The sequence below is a fragment of the Mobula hypostoma genome, chromosome 12, assembly GCF_963921235.1.
Source record: "Mobula hypostoma chromosome 12, sMobHyp1.1, whole genome shotgun sequence".
NCBI classification, from domain to species: Eukaryota; Metazoa; Chordata; class Chondrichthyes; order Myliobatiformes; family Myliobatidae; genus Mobula; species Mobula hypostoma.
This window is the reverse complement of record NC_086108.1, coordinates 70,373,156-70,397,671: the sequence shown is the minus strand read 5'-3', so window position 1 is coordinate 70,397,671 and position 24,516 is coordinate 70,373,156. Positions and strand designations below refer to the sequence as shown.

The window sequence follows — 24,516 nt, the reverse complement described above, 5'->3', positions numbered from 1 at the left end:
AGGAAACAGTTGAGGCCAGTTCATTTGCTATATTTAAGAGGGAGTTAGATATGGCCCTTGTGACTAAAGGGATCGGGGGTATGGAAGGAAGGCTGGTACAGGGTTCTGAGTTGGATGATCAGCGATAATCATACTGAATGGCGGTGCAGGCTCGAAGGGCTGAATGGCCTACTCCTGCACCTATTTTCTATGTTTTCTATGTTTCTATGTTTCTTGGTGAGCCTCCTTTGAGGGACCTTCTTAAAACTGCACAAAGCCATGCTGGCTATCCCTAATTAGGCCATAATTTTCAAATACTCATAAATCCTATCCCGAAGAATTCTCCCCAGTAGCTTCCCTACCAGTGATCTGAGACTCACCGGTCTATAGTTCCCAGGATTATCCCTGGTTCCCTTCTTGAATATTAGAACATTAGCTACTCACCAGTCTTCTGGGACCTCGGCTAGGGAGGACATAAAGATATTGGTCAAGGCCGCAGCAATCTCCTAATTTGGGGTATATCCCATCAGGCCCTCATGACTTATTACCTCAATGCTTTTTAAGAGACCCAACACTACCTCCTCCTATACCTCAAAATTACCTAGCATATCAATACACTCAGCACTGATCTCCCTATCCTCCATGTACTTCTCCTTGGTAAATACTGATGTAAAGTACTCATTAAGGACCTCACCCACATCATCCAGACATACAAGCAAATGTTCCCTTTTTTACGCTTGAATGGTCCTACCCCCTTCCCAATTATCCTCTTGCTCTTGGTATGCATTGAATGCCTTGGGATTCCCTTTAATCCTACTTGCCAAGGACTTTTCCTGCCTTTCCAAATTCCCTTCTTGAGTTCTTTTCTGGTTTCCCTGTAATTCTCAAAGGCTGTGTTTGATCCTAGCTTCCCAAGCTTTACATAGTTTTCCTCTTTTCTTCTTGCTAAATTTATCACCTCTTTCAACATCCAAGGTTCTCTTACCTTTCCATTCTTATCCTTCCTTCTGACTGGAACACACCAATCTTGTACTATGTGCAGTTGGTCTTTAAACACCTTCCATGTGTCAGATGTGAACTTACCAAAAACAGTTGCTCCCAATTAACTCTCTCTAGTTCCTGCCTAATGCTCTCATAATTTGTCCTGCTCCAATTTAATTCTCTCCCGCAAGGTCATACCTATCCTTATCTTAAAACTGAAGGAGTTGTGATCACTGTTCACCCACAGAAAGATCGGCCAGCTGGCCAGGCTTATTACCCAACACCAGGTCCTGTGTAGCCGGTCCTCTTGTTGCACTATCTACATATTGATTTAATCCTCCTGGATTCACCTAACAAATTCTATCCCACCTAAACGTCTTACACTCAGAAGGTCCCAGTTTATATTGGGGAAGCGGAAGTCCCATGAAAATAACCTTACTGTTTTTATACCTTTCCTTAACCTGCCCGCGTATCTGTTCCTCAATGCCCCAGGGCAATTTGGGGCAGGGCATTCGGTAGTACAATGCCTTCAGAGTGATTGTACCCTTTCTATTTTTGAATTCTATCCATATACTCAGTGGATGAGCCCTCCCGATGTCCTTTCTGAATGCCGGTGTGATGTTGTCCCCGATTAGTAGTGCAACTACACACTTTCTTAAGCATCGAAATCTTGGGACATTAAGTACTCATTCCTGTCCCTCTCTGAACCTAGTTCCATGTACTGATCCATGCTTTTCACCTTTACCCATAATATTCTTAGCATTAAAATACACACACTTCAAACTATCCATTCCATCGGTATCTATTGCTATGCTCCTGTCTGTTTTTACCGGCCCTGACATTTACTTTCCTCTTCATCTCTCCACTTTCTGACCTGATACTCTGGTTCCCAGCCCCTGCAAAACTAGTTTAAACCCTCCCGAAAACTAGCTTAGCTCAAACCCTCCCATGTTTCACACTGGAAATCTAGCCCTCAGCAGGTTATGAATCTCCTGATTTATCAAAGGCTTCTGGCTTGGGTATGTTTGGTATGATCTTAAAGGCACACACTCAACCACAGAAGTCTAAATGAAGTTGGTAATGACTGTGGTATATTCATTCAGATCTGAAAAGGAATTCCTGAATTCCTGAATATGGTCCAGTTTATCACTTCAAAGCAGTCCTGTAAAGACTCTTTCACCTCCTGTGACCATACCTGAGCAAGATTATCAAACTTTCCAAAGAGTAGGCATTGGATGGCACGGTAAGCATTTTTAATGGTGATGTAACAGGAATTGGTTGTGGGCTCCTCTTGTACCACAGGTGACATGGTGGTAGCTTGTTAGGATCTCTTCAAGCTGGCCTGGTTGAAATCCCTGCAATGATCAGGAAGGCATCAGGGTGCACTGTCTTGTGACTGTTGACCATTCTGTTAGCTCCTCTAATGCCAGTTTGATGATTGCCAGGGGTGGAATGTAGACTGCAACCAGGAGGATGGCAGAGAACTCCCTTAGCAGATACAATGAACTCTTGACACCAGATATTCCAGGTTGAGAAAGAGGGCTGAGTCAGAACTGCCATATCTGTGCATCATGCTGAGTTAATCATGAAGCAAATGCCACTGCCTCTCTTTACATGACGCCTCTGTCTAGCTCATGAGATGGAAGTTGAAGCTTTGGACTGGAGTGCTATGTCCAGAGTGCTGAGGATGAACCATATCTCAGCGAAGCAGAGTACCCATTAGTCCCTGCTGTCTCTCTGGTATTGCTCCAAAGTCTTCAATTTATTTTCTACAGACTGTGCATTAGCCAGGATGGTCTTGAGAAGGAGGGCCTTAGTGCCCCGAGTTTCAGTTTTATCTTCAGCCACATTTCTCAAGGCAATGGAGACTTTCCTGCCGCTGCACTCGCTCCCTGGGTGGTCTGCAGTCCCAAAGGACGATATAGAATATTAACAGTTTTTTTTAGGGATTTGAAACAATGTTGCTTACTGCAGTGCCTGTGCCTGCAGATTTCAACTGTAGTAATTCTGAAAGGGAATATTTGACAATTCCCTTCGGAGCTGTACACATAAGTCACCACTCTCTAACACCATATTAAAGCTCATTTCTTCAGAACCACACACATCTCAAGGTTGAGAATACCTTCTAATTCTCCTAAACATAATTGAGAAATGTAAGCACTTAAGAGAACCAGTATTTGAAATATGCAGATTAGACATAAATCAGACATAAGTTTGTATCCCCTAGAGTTTAAAAGAACAAGCGATTTAATAGAAATATGCAAGATCCTGAAAATCTTGACAAGATGGATAGGGAGATAACGCTTCTTGTGGAAGAATCAATAATTTGGAGTCACTAGCTAAACATAAAGATAACACTCACTTAAGACAGGTAAGGCAAAATTTCTCTTTGAAATTTGCACAACTTTGGAACTCTACATCAAAGGACAGAGGAAGCAGAGTCTTTGAATATTTTGCAGCAGAGATGAGATTATCAGATCAGTCTTATTTAAATGGTTTAAACAGACTTTAGGGACTGTGTGGATCCCTCCTATAATTACCAGCAAAACTCAGTAAATGCTTCAAAGATGTACTCCTCCAAGAGGCTTTGAGGGTATCATCAGCAACTTGGTGGAATCTCTGACCTATGACCAATGAAAATAAACACAGTATATCTGGGAACTACAAAACTAGAATGAAAGCAAGTCATCCTCAGCTTCTAAGGATGTGTCTAAGAAAAGATAAGCCAATAATGGCATATTCTAATAAATAAAAAAATATCCATAATAAACAGGCCGAAATCAAATTCAGACACAGCACTAGCAAACAGTGTTCTTTAGGACTGCCAACACTGAAAGCCCCACAATTAACAATGTCAAGTTAATCTCTGAAACAGAAACAGTTACAGGGTTTGCCACAGGTACGGTATCAAAGTGCTCGCTTTACTTGACCAACGATCCAGAGGTTTATACTGATGATCCACAATGCAAGTTTAAATCCATCTAAATGCAGGCAGCTAAGATATAAATTTTAAAAACTTTTATAAGAAATAGTGATCATGAAACCCACAGATTGTCATAAATACCTCACTGCTTCAGATAAGGAAGAAAATCTCCATACTTACATGTTCTGGGCTAAATGGAACTCCAGACCATTCACACATTTAATAGCATAAACGTTTGTCTTATCAGCAATCACTTACATCCAGAGAATAAACAGAACAATTACTGTGACATCAAAAGCTGTAGAAACACAGTATCTGTACCATGAGTCACCAAATCCATCCACGTGTGCAAAGCGCATCAGAAGTAAAAATGAAATAGTTACCACTTGCCTGGATGAACCTAGCTCCACCAGTCAAAAAGCCTAATATCAGCCAAGATATAGTAGGCCCTTTTGTTGTTACTCCATTTAGCACTATCAACATACATTGCATAACTTTCTGGACACCCACATAATCTGTGAGCTCAAGCTTACCAATGAACTCTACCTGATATTTCTTGGCTATGCTCAGCAATTGAGCTGGAGCTGAATCTTTCATTGTTTCCCTTTATGAGGTGACATTTAATCATGGGAGTAGGATGGTATTGGGGTGTGGGCAAGGAAAAAATTGGGGTGAGGGAGTTAGAAAGCAAAAAGGACATTATTCATGATTTGTTTAATCTTTATATTGTTTAGATGCTTCTAGTATTTTTCATATTTTAAATTGTGTTTAACTACAATTTTGAAGGCTTTGACACACAGCAAAGTGGAATATGGAGCTGTGACATCTTGTCAAGGGTCTCCAGAAAACTTTCATGGGTAGTTTTTTTTTCCGATTTTCCCATGTCACCCCATTATGTCATTCAAGGTGAGGAGAGAAATTCCACTGGGATCTTTGTTGAAACTTGTTTTGCTTGCTATGTACACAAGCAATCTGGACCTGGGAATCAGGTGTACAAAATGAAATTTTGTAAATAATCTGCTTGGGGATCTGAGCAAAACTATGGCAACATAACCTTAATTGGCAGAACAGCAACAGAAAGCAGCAATACATTTTCTGTCTCTAATGAAAACTGACACTTATTCTTTGACAACCAAAAAATATGCAAAATGTGACCAGAAACAATATTTAATGTATTGCTCCATTACCTCTGTCCATCTAATGACTTTGCCATTTGTTTTGAATTCTGAACCATGAAATATCTTCACACTTGGAATTTCATCCATGGATTTGCCATCAATTGGACTGATGAGACTACAAATGTTGAAGCACAAAGTTCAAATTAATCCAGTGATAATTTTGAAAACTGAAATACAAATGTCTCTATTACAAGCATATATACCAATCTGCATTTTAATGAGCTTGTCACAATAAAAGCAGCAACTTTATTTTTATAAATTATTGGGAGCTATACTTTCAATCAACTACTAAACAAGAGAAAATTTCAGACAGTGGGTCATTCTAAATTGGGGGGGAGGGGGTGGTGGAGGGATATGGACAGCCATCTTAAACATTATTGCCCAGCAGCAAATGGTCTCTGCCTGTATTTCTTTCTTGTGCTCTTGAAAAGAAAAGATGTACAGTAATTTTGCACAGGAACCAAGAGAGGTTTGCAATATTTCATCCTATTTCTGATTGCAGCTACTAATTATGCTTCATTAATCCACACAAATCCCTAATCTTCAATGCAAGATATTCTGCCTTAGATCTATAAAACATAATTACAGTGGATTCCGTTTAATTGGGCCATCGGTTAATCGGGGAAGCTGCTATCCGGGACAACTCAAGGAACAAAAAAAAAATCAAGAAAATAGCCAGGATTCCCTTGTTTATTTGGGAGAATATGCCACAACAGGAGACTGTTGCCAAACATGTTCTAACTAACGTCAGTCACATGCACATTGTGTAGCCGTTAAGACACTACACCGTGCTTTGAGTGATCAGTTTTTAAGAACACAGTTACATGCGTTTGTATTCAAAAAGCAGTGATTTTTGTCTGATAGTTGGTGAAAAATAAGCAGTAAGTTGGAAATGCCAGAAATGGTCGGGAGTGAGAATGAAATAATTTTACTACTTCAAGTTAGGAACTACAAAGAATTTGAAGGTATTGACAGTCATCTTGAATCAACACATATCAAAGTTGTTGGTGAACACAGCAGGCCAGGCAGCATCTCTAGGAAGAGGTACAGTCAACGTTGCGGGCTGAAACCCTTCATCAGGACTAACTGAAAGAAGAGATAGTTAGAGATTTGAAAGTGGGGGGGGGGGAGATCCAAAATGATAGGAGAAGACAGGAGGGGGAGGGATGGAGCCAAGAGCTGGACAGTTGATTGGCAAAAGGGATATGAGAGGATCATGGGACAGGAGGCCCAGGGAGAAAGAAAAGGGGGAGGGGGGGGAAACCCAGAGGATGGGCAAGGGGTATAGTGAGAAGGACAGAGGGAGAAAAAGGAGAGACAGAAAAAGAATGTGTGTATATAAATAAATAATGGATGGGGTACGAGGGGGAGGTGGGGCATTAGCGAAGTTTGAGAGGTTAATGTTCAAGCCATCAGGTTGGAGGCTACCCAGACAGAATATAAGGTGTTGTTCCTCCAACCTGAGTGTGGCTTCATCTTTACAGGAGAGGAGGCCATGGATAGACATATCAGAATGGGAACGGTATGTGGAATTAAAATGTGTGGCCACTAGGAGATCCTGCTTTCTCTGGCGGACAGAGCGTAGGTGTTCAGCGAAACAATCTCCCAGTCTGCGTCGGGTCTCGCCAATATATAGAAGGCCACATCGGGAGAACCGGACGCAGTATATCACCCCAGCCAACTCACAGGTGAAGTGTCGCCTCGCCTGGAAGGACTGTCTGGGGCCCTGGATGGTGGTAAGGGAGGAAGTGTAAGGGCATGTGTAGCACTTGTTCCGCTTACAAGGATAAGTGCCAGGAGGGAGATCGGTGGGGAGGGATGGGGGGGTACGAATGGACAAGGGAGTCGCGTAGGGAGCGATCCCTGCGGAAAGCCGGGGGGGGGGGTGGGGGGGGAGGGAAAGATGTGCTTAGTGGTGGAATCCCACTGGAGGTGGCGGAAGTTACGGAGAATAATATGTTTGACCCGGAGGCTGGTGGGGTGGTAAGTGAGGACAAGGGGAACCCTATTCCTAGTGGGGTGGCGGGAGGATGGAGTGAGAGCAGATGTGCGTGAAATTGGGGAGATGTGTTTGAGAGCAGAGTTGATGGTGGAGGAAGGGAAGCCCCTTTCTTTTTAAAAAAAAGAGGACATCTCCCTCGTCCTAGAATGAAAAGCCTCATCTCGAGAGCAGATGCGGCGGAGACAGAGGAATTGTGAGAAGGGGATGGCATTTTTGCAAGAGACAGGGTGAGAAGAGGAATAGTCCAGATAGCTGTGAGAGTCACACCGGACACTCAGCTCCCATCTGCAGCTCCAAGTAGCTGTTTGCATGTAACAGTGGCCACACCCTGGTACACTGACAGGTGGGCTAAACCAGGTGAGGGTAGCCAGCAAGTCTCACACCATGGTGAGGTAGGGACATGACTGTCCTAGTGTGCAAAGTCAGTTCCAGTGGACGAGATCAACAGTGAAATTAAATGGCCAGGAAGCCAGTTTTGCAATGCTACATGGAGAGTGAAGGGCGTGACAAGGCATAGAAGTAGTCATTGTCATCCACTGCAACCAGGGAAGACCCCAGTTGTGACTTCTACTTGTCCCAGACAACAGAGGTCAAGAGAGTAGAACCGCCCAGTATTCCACTCTAAAAGCTTTCCCACACAGGTTTTTTGTCATTGCCAAATATGACAGAGAAGCACCAGTAGTACTGGCAGTGTTCTAATTTGGTCTGTATTTAAATACATAATTTGTTATGCAGTTAAATGGGAGTTTGTCATTTTTATACTGGTCCCGGTGTGTCCCAATTAACCACAATCCGATTTATTCTATTTTCTTACACCGACAATTTAAAATCAGATACCCTTTGTTGATATTTTTGTCATCTTCTGTCCAATGGATGTGAACGTGCTCCTGCGTTTCTTCAGCATCTGTTTTGCCACAGGTTACGGTAAAGTCTTTCATTTCCCGAATTGCCTGTCGTAGAGAATCCATTGTTTCAGCTGAGATTTGCACCATCATACCATCTGAAAATAAAAGATACAGCAGAATAACAATGACAACATAGCACACATCTTACGTTTTTAGAGATATGAATTCCATAATGTTTAACCCAATTGCAAAACACAATCAGGTTAAGGGTAATCCAAATGAAATGTTGAACAGAACTAAGAAACCAGAATAGTATTTTACTCTCCCCAAGTCAAAGACTTAGTAATTTTAGAATATTATTTGTATCACTGTGTAATATGGAACTCTTATCTTTTGATATAGATCAAAACTTACCTTTTGTCTTGGCATGACACTGTGTTACAGCACATTTGTTAAAATATCAATCTCAAAAGTAATGAATCACAAATCTAAAATTGATCTTTGATTTAATTACAAACTTTCTAATATCATACCTTCAACAATGCTAGATTTGGCCAGGTAGCCAGAAGATGATTTCAGAGCGCCACTGAACACAAAAAAACTGGCTCCAGTTACTGCAAAACAGAATTTATAGAAATGTTGTCAATTTTGCTCACTGTGGACTATTTCAAAGTTCATTTACTGCTACAAGAGTTAATGTCTTTTTTAATGACTTGAACAGTTATCATCTCAACATTTTTTTTAAATTAAGAAAAGATGAGGCAACTTCATGAGCACATACCCTTTCTAGGCTGGTTGTGGATACTTATGGCTTGTGTTTGGTAGTTCCCATCATCATTTTGAACACACACCAAATGTGAATCTGCCTTCTCATTGAAGCAAGCTCCGAAAGCCAACACATGCTCATTTGATTTGTTCATTGCCTTCATCATCTTCATCAAAAGGCCCCACATTAAGGAGAGACAGATAATTACAAATTTTCTTTTAGTGTATTAAAACTCCATAACCATCTACACAAATTATCTTCTGCAGTAACAGAATATAAATCACACATGACAGATGTAAACCAAGCTAAAGCAAAAATCCAAAACTGCATTCAGTGTCAAGCTTTAGGTTAATTTCAAGATCAGGTGAGTTATGTTTATATGAGTTACATATCCATAACATTGATAACAGATTAGTATCTGCTATGCAAACATTAGAATGACCAGTATAAAGAGTCCTGACCATTTAAATGCTTTAGTAAATGCTGGCTATGTTGATCATAATGGAATACATGGTATTTAGTAATGAAAGGATGGGATGAGCAAAAAAGTTCAACTTAACTAAAGTTCAATTAGCTTACTTAAAATGATGCAGTTCTGCTTTCCTACCACAATCTGCTGCACTTAGTGTTAAGACACCACTTCCTTCCCATCATGAGCTCATCCCACTTAAAGTCTAGTTGCATGCCAATACTTTGGAAAAATTACAAATATTTACTCAAACACTATAACACAGTTTATGCAGCTATTACAATCCACATCTTTTGATCATTATATTCATTTTATCCCTATATATTGTAATTAGACTTCAACACCTATATTTCCATAAAGTTAAATGCTACTTATCAACTGCCTTTTATATTTGAATATTAGTCCTTTCCTACTTTTAATCTATAAACTTTCAGAAAACACCCTTTACTATCTTCACAGCATTTATAAAATGGATTTAAATCCCAAGCACATCATTCAGCAGTATTTATCAAAGTAGAATCTAATCGTCACTTCACCTTTCTTTTGGACACTCAATTCATTTCCAAAACAAAAATTTCCAACTTCATTATAGCTACATGGGGCAGCTCATATCTAAATGTGGTGAAAGCACACTTGAGTTTCAAAACAGAATGCAGGACAACAATACGAATCTAATATTTAGTATTTTTTGTAGGATAATAAAAGTTCAGTGATATCACACTTAACTTCAACATATAAATTTTGTCCAGCTGCCTATTTACATATCAACCTGAAGTGCAATAATCTCTAGTACTGATCATTTGAAGAGAAGTCAGTTTATTCATATTCCAATGTCCTTGTTTTATTAAGCTAAAAATAATTAAGATGCTGACAATATGAAATATAAGTGTTAGAAATTCTCAGCCAGTCAGGCAGCATCTAAGGAGAGATAAACACCAGAGATAATTTTTTAAGTTTAAAGTGATCAACTTTAATGATTCCTCTAACCTTTCCATCCCCATCCATTGACTATTTCCAGCATTTATTTTTATTCTATTATTTTATTTTTATGCAAATCCCCAATGCTTTTGTTAATTCTTGAATCATATCTCATCTAGCTTGGTTATGGATTTGCTAATTTACTGGGTCTTTTTTCTTCTTCCCTCACAAAGAATGAATGATAGTACCTGAAACTTTCCAATGAAATCTGGTTTCCTCACAACAAAGCTGCCTCTTGAATTGAATTGACTTTATTACTTACATTTTTCATATACATGAATAAAAATCTTTATGTTATGTCTCCTTCGAAACGTGTAATGTGCAATTATAGGAATTTATAATAAATATTATGTACAACAATATAACATAGAAATACTGTTGCGTCAACATGAATTAAGCAGTTTGATGGCCTGGCGGAAGAAGCTGTCCTGGATCCTGTTGGTCCTGGCTTTTATGCTGCGGTACTGTTTCCCAGATGGTAGCAGCTGGAAGAGTTTGTGCTTGGGGTGACTTGAGTCTCCAATGATCCTTCAGGCCCTTTTTACACACCTGTCTTTGTAAATGTCCTGAATAGTGGGAAGTTCACATCTACAGATGCGCTGGGCTGTCCACACCACACTCTGCAGAGTCCTGCGATTGAGGGAAGTACAGTTCCCAAACTAGGCAGTGATATAGCCAACACAAGGAAATCTGCAGATGCTGGAAATTCAAGCAACACACACAAAATGCTGGTGAACACAGCAGGCCAGGCAGCATCTATATGAAGAAGCACAGTCAACGTTTCCGGCCAAGACCCTTCGTCAGGACGAAGGTCTCGGCCTGAAACATCGACTGTACCTCTTCCTACAGATGCTGCCTGGTCTGCTGTGTTCACCAGCAATTTTTGAGTGATATAGCCAATCAGGATGCTCTCAATTGTGCCCCTATAGAAGGTTCGTAGGATTTGGAGTCCCATACCAAACTTCTTCAACTGTCTGAGGTGGAAGAGGTGCCTTTTTCACCACACAGCTGGTATGTACAAACCACGTGAGATCCTTGGTGATGTTTATACTAAGGAACTTAAAGCTGTTCACCCTCTCAACCCCAGATCCATAGATGTTAATAGGGGTTAGCCTGTCTCCATTACTCCTATAGTCCACAACCAGCTCCTTTGCTTTTGCGACACTGAGGGAGAGGTTGTTTTCTTGACACCACTATGTCAGGGTGATGACTTCTTCTCTGTAGGCTGCCTCATTATTATTTGAGATTAGGCCAATCAGGGTAGCGTCATCATCTAATTTAATTTGCAGAGTAGAGCTGGGGATGGCGATAGAGTCATGGGTATACAGAGAGTAAAGGAGGGGGCTTAGTACACAGCCCTGAGGGGTACCTGTGTTGAGGGTCAGAGGGGCAGAGGTGAGGGAGCCCACTCTTACCTCCTGCTAGCAGTCTGACAGGAAGTCCATGATCTAGCTACGTAAGGCAGGGTAAAAGAGACAAGAAATTCTGCAGATGTTGGAAAACTTGAGCAACACACACAAAATGCTGGAAGAACTCAGCAGGTCAAGCAGCATCTAGGGAGGGAAATAAACAGTCAAAGTTTTGGGCTGAAGCCCTTCATCAGGACTGAAAAGCAAGGGGGTAGAAGCTAGAATAAACAGGGGGTGGGAAGGGAAAGGAGTTTAAGCTGGCAGGTGAAATGATGAGACCAGGTGATGGGGAAGATAGGTGGGTGGGGAAGGGGACATGATGTGAGAAGCTGGAAGGTGATAGGTGGAAGAGATAAAGGGCTGAAGAAGGAATTTGACAAGAGGGTACTGGAATAAAGGAAAGAAGGTAGGGAATCAGATGGAGGTGATGGACAGGTCATGAGGGCAGAGGAGAGAAGAGACATACAGAGAGGATGCAGAGTGGCTTTAGGAAGGTGCAGGCTGACCATTCCTCACTGCAGATAAATGACTCCTCTGTGGAGAGATTTAGGAGCACCAAGTTTCTGGGAGTGCATCATAATAGACTATCTCACCAGGTACATCAACGCATCTTTATTCACATAAGCACAGCAGCCTCTTCACTTCCTGAGGATATTTAGGCAAGCAAGGCTCTTTCTCTCCCCACACCCTCCCCAATTCTAACCAATTTTTACAGAAGCATCATTGAGTGTATCCTGACTAGTCACACCAACGTCTGGTATGGGAATTGCAAGACATTCGAGTACAAGACCCTACAAAGAATTGCAAGGACTGCTGAGAGGAACTTCAGAGTCTCCCTTCCACCTACTGAGATATTTATCAGGAGCACTGTGTATGCATGGCATTGTCAAGGATTCCTCCCATCTGTTCCACAATCTCTTTGATCTCCTACCATTAGGCAGGAAGTACCATAGCATTAGGACAAAAGCCTGTTAGGATGGGATCAGCTTCTTTCCCCAGGCCCTCCACCACCAGGTCTCATCACTTAGGAAGCACCAGTAGTATTATACTGTTTACTTTCAGACTAGTGTCATAAATACACCTTGTGATAAATGCCAATCTATGGAATATATTTTATTAATTGTTCATTTATTTATGGTAATATTACTTTGTATTGTGTGTGATTATATGTACTGTATTGTGCACCTTAGTCTGGAGGAACGTTGTTTCATTTGGTGGTATATATGTATACAATATGTATTATTGAATGACAATAAACTTGAACTTGTCTTTAAGTGAGAGGGCCACCAGAAAAGGGTAAAACAAAAAGGGGTGGGGGATGTATACTGCAGAAAATAGAGTAATGGATACCAGATGTTAGAAATATTAATGTTCATGCCACCATCACCTTCCTGCTTTTTACATTATGCTCCCTGCCCCACCCACCTACCTTCCCCCTCGTCTGGTCTCACCTAAAACCTGCCAGCTTGTACCCCTTCCTCTGCCCCCATCTTCTCAGTATGATTTCCTTTCCAGCCTTGATGAAGGGCCTCGGCCCAAAACATCCACTGTTTATTTCCCTCCATAGGTGCTACTTGATCTGCTGAGCTCCTCCAGCATTTTGTGGTGCTGCTTCTTGAAAGGGCCTTCACAACATTTCCAATCCCTATCCAAAACAGCACTGAAATTTTGTGAATCAACTTATATTTGTAAAATGCTGAATATAATAGGGTAATTTTTGTGGTCCGTATTGAGTAAACCCATGAAAGCATTTACTTGGCATAAGCTTTGACCACATGAATAGGAGAAAAAAGTACAAGGCTTCAACCCCAGGTGTGGATTTAGCATAGGACTTGCCAATTCATATGAATACATGAAAACATTTGGCATACCTCATTGTATCTGTTGCTAGGAACATTGATGCATGTCTTCCTCACTTCCATGTCAACCACAAGTCCTTGTACTACAGGTAACTTGTATTGGTAATTCCTGAAATCCTAAATGAAACAAAGACATAAGTTTCATATATTAACAGAATTTTAAAATTTGATTACAGTTGGTACTACAGGTGTCCCCCACTTTTCGAACGTTCGCTTTACGAAACCTCACTGTTATGAAAGACCTACATTAGTAACCTGTTTTCGCTAACAGAAGGTATTTTCACTCTTAGGGAAAAAGGCAGCGCGTTCTCCAAGCGGCCAAGCTCCTCCCCCAGAACTGCATTCTAGCCGGCATTGCTTAAACACGTGCCTGTGAGTATCTGTGCTTTATGTCGATTTATTTTGAGCATCCGTTAGCAAGGTGAGTTCTAAGGTATCGGAAAAGCCTAAAAGAGCTCATAATTGTTACACTTAGCATAAAACTAGACATAATTAAGCATTTCCATCGTGATGAACAAAGTAAGGACAAAGTGAGTTTGGCTTGTGGAAGCTGACGAAGATGATGTTGAAGAGGTTTTGGCATCCCATGACCAAGAACTGATAGATGAAGAGCTGATGTAATTGGAAGAGGAAAGGATAACAATCGAAACCGAATGTAGCAGCGAACGGACCGAAAGTGAAGTCGTCCAGGAACTAAACGTGAAGCAACTGTGTGAGATTTTCGCTGCAATTGACAACAAAGATTGCAGAAAAGCATGACTTTAATTTTGAAAGGGTACGTAGGTTTACGGCATATTTGCAGGATGGTTTGAGTGCTTACAAAGAACTGTATGATAGAAAAATGCGCAAGGCTAAGCAGTCAAGCATACCGTCGTTTTTCAAGCCTTCCACATCAGCCACAGCAGACGACGAACCTCAACCTTCGGCATCGAGGCAGGCAGACATAGAAGAAGATGACCTGCCTGCCCTGATGGAAACAGACGATGAGGAGATGACACCCCAGTGCCCCACCACCCCAACCTCCGATGACTCAGCCTAACACACCATCATCAGTGTGCTCGCTATCTTCCCGATTCCAGTAAGTGATATTACACTGTACATACATTACTTCTACTTTATATAGGCTGTGTATTTTTATGTGTTATTTGGTATGATTTGGCAGCTTCATAGCTTAAAGGTTACTGGAGCGAGTGTTTCTGCCGAGAGTGCTTGCGCTGAGTGTTTCTGCCGAGAGCGCTTGCGTGAGATTTTTGCTACAGTGTACAGTGCAGCAATGATTGCAGAATAGAATTTCTACTTTATATAGGCTGTGTATTTACCATATCATTCCTGCTTTTACTATATGTTACTGTTATTTTAGGTTTTATGTGTTATTTGGCATGATTTGGTAGGTTATTTTTGGGGTCTGCGAACGCTCACAAATTTTTCCCATATAAATAAATGGTAATTGCTTCCTCACTTTACGACATTCCGGCTTACGAACCGTTTCACAGGAATGCTCTACCATCGGATGGCGGGGGAAACCTGTACTAATGAACTTAAAATGCAAATAAAAAATTACGGCCAAAATTTCAGAAACTACTTTAATCTCTCCTAGAACAGGGGTCCCCAACCTTTTTTTGCACGCCGGACTGGTTTAATATTGACAATATTCTTGCGGACCGGCCGACCGGCGGGGGGTAGGGTTGCGAATGGACAAGAGTAGCAGACAAGTATGTTGTGTTTACCTCGAGAAAGACTACAATGACCATGAAGCCTTGTGCGGGCACCTGTGTGTGTATGCATGTACGTGCCGATTTTTTCTATAAATCGTTTCTGGCGATTCTGTTCGGGGGGGGTGTTAATCACTTCCGGAATATTGGTGATAAGTGGCTAATACACTCAATTTCGTTTCTAAAAGGGTTTATCTAACAACTTTAATATTAAACACACAGCACACATTTTCCTCGCATGAATATAATGATAAGTCAACTATCAGGGGAGGACAGGGGAGCTTGAAGTAAGTGTTGAACGAACTTCCAGTAGAAGTGGTAGAGGCAGATTTGATATCATCATTTAAAGAAAAATTGGATAGGTATATGGACAGGAAAGGAATGGAGGGTTATGGGCTTGAGTGCAGGTCGGTGGGACTAGGTGAGAGTAGCGTTCGGCACGGACTAGGAGGGCCGAGATGGCCTGTTTCTGTGCTGTAATTGTTATATGGTTATATAAGTCACTTATAAGTCAACAGCATCATAATATTTTAATTGACGTTTGGATATTAAACACACAGCACATATTTTCCCCATATGAACATATAAAATCATTGCAACAGACCAATATCGCTGAATCAGTGGGAGCCCTGGGCTTGTTTCCCTGCAACAAGATGGTGCCATCGAGGGGTGATGGGAGACAGCGATACTCGAAGGGGGTTCCTTATGTCCAGTCTATTCCGCGATTTAGTTTTCGTTGCATTCATTGCAGAGATATGTTGGAAATGGAAGCAACATCTTCAGTGCTTTTGCGGTTATCTCAGGATATTTAGCCTTGACTTTGATCCAGAATGTCGGCAGAGATGTTATGTCAAACATACTTTTCAGCCCGCTGTCATTTGCAAGCTTGAGGAGTTGATCTCCTTCCCACGCTGACATGGATGACGCGTGGGTAATGACCTCGGTATGCTCCCGGTGTGGCCTCCTGTACGTTGGTGAGACTTGATGTACACTGGGAGACTGCTTCGTCAAGCACCCTTGCTCCATCCTCCACAAAAACGGGATTTCCCAGTGGCCACCCATTTCAATTTTATTTCCCATTCCGACATGTCAATTCATGGCTTCCTCTACTGCCACGATGAGGCCGCGCTCAGGTTGGAGGCGCAACACCTTATATTCCACCTGGGAAGCCTCCAATCTGATGGCATGAATATCAATTTCTCATACTTCTGGCAATTGCCCCCCTCCTTTTACCATTACCCATTCTTACATCTTTCTCACACCTTTTCTTCTTATCTGCCCATCACCTCCCTCTGGAGCTCCTCCCCCTTCCCTTTCTTCCATGGTCTTCTGTCCTCTCCTATCAAGTTCTCCCTTTTTCAACCCTTTATCTCTTTCACAAATCACCTTTCCAGCTCTTTACTTCACCCCCTTCTCTTCTCCCAGTTTCACATATCACCTACCAGCTTGTACTTCTTCCTCCCCTCCCCCACCTTATTCTGATTTCTCCCCCCTTCCCAGTCCTGTTTCAACCAATCTACACACATACATCTATTGTGAATCACTGCCCTGTCCCCTATGGGTAAGCTAATTCCAAATTCAAACTACAAAGCAACAATGGATCCCAAGCATATTCATCTTTAGGCTACCATAAAGGATCTTCTTAAATCCCTTACTGAAGGCCATGTAGACAATATCCGTAAGAATGCCCTCAATCTCTTTAATTCCTTCTCAAAAAACTCAATTGATGAAAAACAGAGAATCAAAAATGATTCTGAAGAACATATGTCACAATTCTTAAGAAGCCTTTATTAGCATTTAGCCTATTGAAAACATTATTGCCTTTCTGGAGCAAAAATGCAAAAGGTAATCTAAATCATTTTTAAAAACATGCAAAGAGATTGAATTTTCTCTGGAAGAATTAAACCCATTTCAAGTATGCACAGACACAGTATTGGTTTACCCATATCTCAAAATATATTTAATGTTTATAATCTTGTTAGACAGTGATAGATATTTGAACCACAGGGGAGGTAAAGAGAATGGAAGAATACCATTGAGAACCAAGACTGGATTAGCCATGACCTTATTGAATGCTGGAGCAGACTTGAAGGGCCAACTAGCCTGCTCCTGTTTCGTGCATTGTCAGAAAATTAACACCCTTAGATGTGCATGTCATTGAGCTCTGGCGGGAAAATTGTTTTCTATAATACTCCTCACCATCTGCTGTATTGACCAAACGCCCTTCCAAACCAACTGACTACATCCAACATGAGGTCTCCAGTATTTACAAGCATTTGGTACATTTGGTACACACCAGTCATTTGGTAAACTTCCTTAACTGTGATTTATTGTAACATCCTGATTTGAACAGATTTCTTTTAGATCGCCAAATGACATTTGAATGTTACACAGTGCTTTGAAAAAGTATTCAGCTCCCACAACAATTTTCACATTTCACTGGCTCATTTTCTAAATTTAAAATACATTGAAGTAGGATTTTTGAGCTAATCCACAAAACATTGTGCATCATGTCAAATCAAAAGAAAAATTCCAAAATCAGCCAACAATTTACGAAAAAGTATAAACCAAAATAGTAATGCTAACAAAGTACTCATCCCCTTTGTAATTACTACGCTAACTTTCCTCAGTAGCAATATATTACTTTAACAACTTATCCAATTTATTGATGTAGAAAACTGGACAATCACCTGTTTTCAATGAATTGCTAAGAATACTGCACATACCCCCTTTCCGTAAGGTCCAACATTATGGGAGATTTTCAATAGACCACACCAAAAGAAAGACGAAGAGCATTCAAGTCAAGTCAGGAAAATAATAGAAGCACAAATCTGGGGAAGGGTACAAGATCATCTCAAAGGCACTGAACATACCTCCAGAACTCATTGTGAAAAAGTGGAAATACGAAACCACAGCCACATTACCTAGGTCAGGCTGCCCCTCTAAACTTAGTTGCCGGAGAAGAATGGCACTTGCAAGAGAGGCTGTTGTGATGTCAACAGTCACTGAGTGAGCAGCAGGTCAGTGGCTGCAACTGGAGATGAAGTGGCTCCACAATTTCTAAGGCCTTGCACAAAAAGGGTATTTATGGAAGAAATTAAATAAAAAAGAAGCATATCCTATCCTCGTCCGTAAAGACTTTGCAAAGTGTCACTTGGAAGATACTGTAAACATGAGGAAGAAGGTCTTGTGGTCAGATGAGTTCAAAGTACACCTTTCGACCTCAACACTAAGAAGTTCACATGCCATAAAACTAATACAGCGCATCAGCCAGGTAACACCATCCCTATTGTAAAGTATAGTAGAGGTAAAGGGGATGATTTTCAGTAGCAGGGACTGGAAATCTGGTCAGGGTTGATGCGAAGATGAATGCTGCTAAATACAGAGATAAAAACCTACTACCCTCTACTATGAAGCTTAAACTGGGAAGGAAACAATACAGGGACAAGATCCAGACACAACTTTCCACCAACAACACACACAGCTTATGGCAAGGTCTACACGCCATTGCAGACTTCAAAGCTAAAGTTGCCTCTCTCCCAGATGAGCTAAGTCTTTCGTACACTCGGTTCGAAGTTGCGAACAGAGTCCCTGAAGAGAGCCGCCAATGCCACCTGAACCCTGATCATCTTTGAGGCTTAAGTACTCAGATGTTTCCAACAAGTGGACAGCCACAGCCGCAAGGCTGCAGGACTTGATGGCATCCCAGGGCGGGTAATCAGAATGTGCGCGGCATAACTGGCAGGTGTGTTTGCAGACATTTTTAAATCTCTCCTTCTCCCAGTATAGAATGCCCTCCTGCTTCAAAACATTCACCATTGTCCCTAAAGAGACCAAGGTAACATGTCTGAACGACTAGCGTCCTGTCACACTCACCTCAAAAATAAGCAAAGGCTTTGAGAGGCTCGTCAAGGACTACATCTGCAGCATGCTACCGCCCACACTAGGCACCCTACAATTCGCCTACTGATCAACAGATGACACAATAGCCACAGCTCTACACACCATCCTTACAGACCTGGAGAGGAGGGATGCTTATGTAAGAATACTGTTCTTGGACTACAGTTCAGCATTCACCACTATAATTCCCTCCAGACTTGACAAGAGACCTCAGCCTTCACCCTGCCTTGTTCAGCTGGATCCTGCACTTCCTGTCAAATTGCCGGTAAGTGTGAGCTCCTTCACTTCTGCCCCTCAGACCCTTACCACAGGAGCCCCCAGGGCTATGTCCTAAGCCCCCTCCTTTACCCTCTGTACACCCTGATTGTGTCACCACCCACAGCTCCAATCTGCTAATTAAATTTGCAGATGATACTACATTGATTGGCCTTATCTCAAATAATAACAAGGCAGCCGACATAGAAGAAACCATCACTCTGACATCGTGGTGTCAAGAAAACAACCTCTCCCTCAATGTCACAAAAACAAAAGAGCTGGTTGTGGAATACAGGAAGAACACCCCCATTGATATCAATGGATCTGGGGTTGAGAGGGTGAACAGCTTTAAGTTCCTCTGTATACACATCACCAGGGACCTCAATTGGTCTATACATACCAGCTGTGTGGTGAAAAAAGCATAACAGTGCCTCTTTCACCTCAGACGGTTGAAGAAGTTTGGCAGAGTCCCCAAATCCTAAGGGCTTTCTACAGGGGCACAATTGAGAGCATCCTGGCTGGCTGTATCACTGCCTGGTATGGGAACTGTAGGATTCTGCAGAAAGTGGTATGGACAGCCCAGCGCATCCGTAGATGTGAACTTCCCACTATTCAGGACATTTACAGAGACAGGTGTGTAAAAAGGGCCCGAAGGATCATTAGGGAATTGAATCACCCCAACTGAAACTGTTCCAGCGCCTACCATCTGGGAAATGGTACCACAGCATTAAAGCCGGACCAATAAGCTCCAGGGCAGCTTCTTCCACCAGCCCATCAGACTGATTAATTCACGCTGACACAATTGTATTTCTATACTATATTGACTGTTCTGTTGTACATTTTACTGTACATACTATTTATTACAAATTACTATAATTTGCACATTCAGAGAGACGTAACTTATAGATTTTTACTCATGTATGTGAAGGATGTAAAAAAAATAAAGTCAATTCAATTCAATCTTCCAGCAGGACAATGACCAAAAGCACACTGCCAGAGCAACCATGGAGAGGCTTCAAATGAAGAAAACTGATGTCCTTGAGTTGATCAGACTACTGCCCTTAACCTGATCAAACACCTCTGGTAAGACCTCAAGAGTGTTGTCCACCACTGCTCCCCAACTAACATGACACAGCTTGAACAACTTTGCAAGGAGGAAAGGGCAAATCTTGGTCCATCACATTGTGCAAAGCTAACATAGAGACAACTACTGATATTTCAGTTTTCGAATTTTTAGTTTTTCATGCTTTGCAATTTTTCCTGTTTTTTGGGCTCCACTGTGAAAGGAGCATGTGACTCATAAATAACAAATTTCAGTTAAATTGATCAAAATCCCTCGTTGATCAATTGATCCCAAAATCACTCATTTACGTGAGCAAAGGGTTGGAGGTTGCATACTTTTTCCAAGGCACTGAATATCAGCATATGATCCCAAATAAATAACTGGTTCTCACAGAAGAAACAAGTTAGAGAATTTATCCACATGATCACAGATCAGTAAAGTCTTAACTTTATAAACATTCAAACTGCTAAACATTCTATGTTCATGGTAATAATTTTGCTACCGTCGCAAATTATTTCTACAATTTGTACATCATGATCGCCAAGGCATAACAATTGTCTTACCTTAGAAAATGTGAACAACTTACCGCAAGTAGGTTCATAATAGTATGCCCTGTCTCTCCAAACAGAGGTTTACGGAAACGCACACTGAACAATGGACATGGATAAACTGCAAAAGAATGTATTAGTCAGAAGTCGTCACTTTACTCTTTCCCCAAATTGAATAATATAGCTGTAGTTACTCACATCTATATTCTGCTCCAAGACGTAGCATGAGACGAATTGGGAAAACTTTAGCCCAAGGAGTTTCCCATTTTTGAATTAAAATGCCAAACAGGTAAGGTGGACTGGGTAGCACCAAATCCTGTAACGACTGAAAAGTAGCTGTGACATACAGAAATCCACCATGTTCCCTACTGCCAAGAAAACTCTGGGTAAAGAAGGAGTGGCCCAATTCTCCAACAACATTACCTATAGACAGAAGAATAATGTTAAGTTGCAAAATGAAATTAGTTGTCAGAAAGAGGCAGCTGGGTTTCTAACTGTGCAAATACAAAATAAAGTGTTTAAAGCTCAGTTTTATGTATTCTGTATAATTTAACACAAAGACACTAAATAAGTTAGATTACTGCCCTGCTAAATGGTCTACTGTAATGATCACGATCTCAGATATTCTAAGTTGACATTAAAAAATATTTTAATAGTATCATCCCAATGATTAGAACATGCCTTTATCATTTAATTATACCTGCCAGAGCATCTTGATAAAGCTGTATGCAGTGATTGAAGATGTCCTTTGGGATAGATTTCTCATCAGGTAAACACTGCAAGAGGATGACTATCTCTGCCTGCCCCACAGCATGCATTCCCTTAGTAGTGAAGGACCAACATTTCCTGTTTACATCTGAGAAAAAAGTTATGATTGTCAGATACATCAATTTTGAATTAAACCCATATTAAGCTGTCACTGACAATAATTCCTGCAATTCCAGACTATTAAAAAAAAATGGGCTTTTTTTTTCAGTTGCTAGTTTGGAAACCATGGGGTTTCTTCAGGGATTAAATTATTTTCTCCACAAGTATTAAGGTTACCCTAATAATTATCCAAAACTGAAAATATCAAACTCCTTCTATTTCATCTCCATTGTGCTTGTTCTAATGATAAGACTTCCCATACAAGCACCTCTGAAATGTCTTCCTCCTTCTTCTATTGTAGTTTCAAGCTTTTGACCACACCTCCTCTACTCTCTATCTTCCAGCTCTGCTCTCAGCTCTTGTCCTTCTGGGCAAAGGATAGAGCTCTCCTAATCCTCACCTCTATAATACTAGCCTGCACATTCAATCGATCATGTTTTGTAATTTCACTAGCTTCAACAAGAGTTCTCTACTACACACTTTATAAAAAGACAGTTAATTTTCATATTTAAAAGAGTACAAATCCTGCTTAACATTCCACTACTACAAAATCACAAATATTGACAATATTTTCAAAACAGGAACCAAAATTCTGGCTTACAAATGGAAAATTAAAGGCTGTCTCACACCAAGCTTCTAATCTCCAAGATAATGACGTAACCTTTCACATTATGATTAGATACAACAGCACATAAGGCAAAGGCAATTATAAGCAATATTTTCTGGACCTCAGGAGAATGCTACACCTTCAGGAAATTCAACACATTTTGACCTGAATTTCATATTTATGAACAGTACACTGTGAATTTTGGGGACTTACAGATTTAAATGGCTAGTTGAAATTTGATAGGGAGTAAGTAAAGTCTGATGCAGCAGTATTTCAGTGGAGTAAGGGAAATTACAATGGGATGAGAAAGGAGTTGGCCAAAGTAAATTGCAAGGAGCTGCTGGAGGGATGTTTCTGGGAAAAATGAGGAAGGTGCAGGATACAGGTTTCCCCTGCCATCCGAAGGTACAGCGTTCCTATGAAACGGTTCATAAGCCGAAATGTCGTAAAGCGAAGAAGCAATTACCATTTATTTATATGGGAAAATATTGTGAGCGTTCGCAGACCCAAAAATAACCTACTAAATCATGCCAAATAACACATAAAACCTAAAATAACAATAACATATAGTAAAAGCAGGAATGATATGACAAATACGCAGCCTATATAAAGTAGAAATACTTCTCTACAACGATTGCCTGCACAGATCTCCATAACGAAAATCTCACGCAAGCGCTGTTGGCATAAACGCGCTCTCTGGTAACCTTTAACTATGAAGCTGCCAAATCTACCAAATAACACGTAAAAATACACAGCCTATAAGGTAGAAATAATGTATGTACAGTGTAGTATCACTTACCGGAATTAGGAAAACAGCGCCGAGCACACTGATGATGGTGTGTTAGACTGAGTCGTCGCAGGCTGGGTGGTGCAGTGGCCCCCACCCTCCGGGCCGCCGACCCGATACATTGCTGCGAAGAATGCAGCGGTAGCCGGGAGGCATCCAGCACATCTTTAAGAAAAAAGCCAAAATAAACATGCTAATTAATTAGGTGCCGCCTAGCACGTAATTAATTAGCATGTTTATTTCGGCTTTTTTCTTAAAGATGTGCTGGGTGCCTCCCGGCTACCGCTGCGTTCTTCATGAATCGGTACAGTATCTGTCCGGGGCCTGGGTGTTGGGGTGGTGGGACACGGGGGGTGTCATCTCATTGTCGATCAGGGCAGGCAGCTCATCTTCTCCTATGACTGCCCGCCTCGATGCCGAAGGTCGAGGTTCGTCGTCTGCTGTGGCTGACGAGGAAGGCTTGCTTGACTGCTGAGCCTCGTGCATTTTTCTATCATACAGTTGTTTGTAAGCACTCAAACCATCCTGCAAATATCCCCTACGTACCCTTTCAAAATTAAAGTCGTACTTTATCATTGCAGCGAAAATCTCACGCAGTTGCTTCACTTTCTGCATTCCGTTTGGATTGTTATCCTTTCCTCTTCCAATAGCATCAGCCCTTCATCTATCAGTACTTGGTCATGGGATGCCAAAACCTCTTCAACATCGTCTTCATCAGCTTCCACAAGCCAAACTCACTTTGTCCTTACTTCGTTCACCACGATCAAAACGCTTAATTATGTCTAGTTTTATGCTAAGTGTAACACCCTTACTCTTTCAGGCTTTTCAGGCACCTTAGAACTCATCTTGCTAACGACTGCTCGGGGCGTGCGCTGCCTTTTATCTCGCGCTGCCTTTCTTCGCAACAGTGAAAACACCTTCTGAAAGCGAAAACAGGGTACTAATGTAGGTCTTTCGTAACAGTGAGGTTTTGTAAAGCGAAAGTTCAAAAAGCGGGGGACACCTGTATATGTATTCCAAAAATGAAGGGACACTCAAATGGTAAAATAGTACAACTGTGGCTGACAAAGGAAGTCAAAGCTATTTTAAAAGCAAAAGAAAGGACATACAACAAAGCAAAAATTAGTGGGAACATAGAGGATTGGGAAGTTTTTAAAAACCTACAGACAGCAACTAAAAAAAAATCATTAGAAGGTAAAAGATTAAATATGAAAACAAACTTGCAAATAATATCGGTGGATAATAAAATTTTTTTCAAGTACGTTAAAAATAAAAGAGAAACGAAAGTGGACACAGGACTGCTAGAAAATGAAGCAGGAGAAATAACAACATGGGACAAGGAGATGGCTGATGAACTAAATGAATATTTTGCATCAGCCTTCACTGTG

At 41.2% G+C, this 24,516-nt stretch overlaps 1 protein-coding gene across 1 annotated transcript in view; it reads right to left on the bottom strand.

Moving 5' to 3' along the window:
- Window positions 1-24,516, bottom strand: part of LOC134354899 (zinc finger FYVE domain-containing protein 9-like) — a 159,351-nt gene that overhangs the window by 9,371 nt on the left and 125,464 nt on the right. Inside the window, exons 9-16 of the mRNA XM_063064353.1 lie at window positions 21,568-21,723; window positions 21,066-21,290; window positions 20,906-20,988; window positions 13,402-13,506; window positions 8,690-8,840; window positions 8,442-8,522; window positions 7,901-8,063; window positions 5,071-5,176 (exon numbers count right to left, since the gene is read on the bottom strand). Of these exons, the coding sequence (XP_062920423.1) occupies window positions 5,071-5,176; window positions 7,901-8,063; window positions 8,442-8,522; window positions 8,690-8,840; window positions 13,402-13,506; window positions 20,906-20,988; window positions 21,066-21,290; window positions 21,568-21,723 (1,070 nt within the window). The remainder of the gene's footprint in view (window positions 1-5,070; window positions 5,177-7,900; window positions 8,064-8,441; window positions 8,523-8,689; window positions 8,841-13,401; window positions 13,507-20,905; window positions 20,989-21,065; window positions 21,291-21,567; window positions 21,724-24,516) is intronic.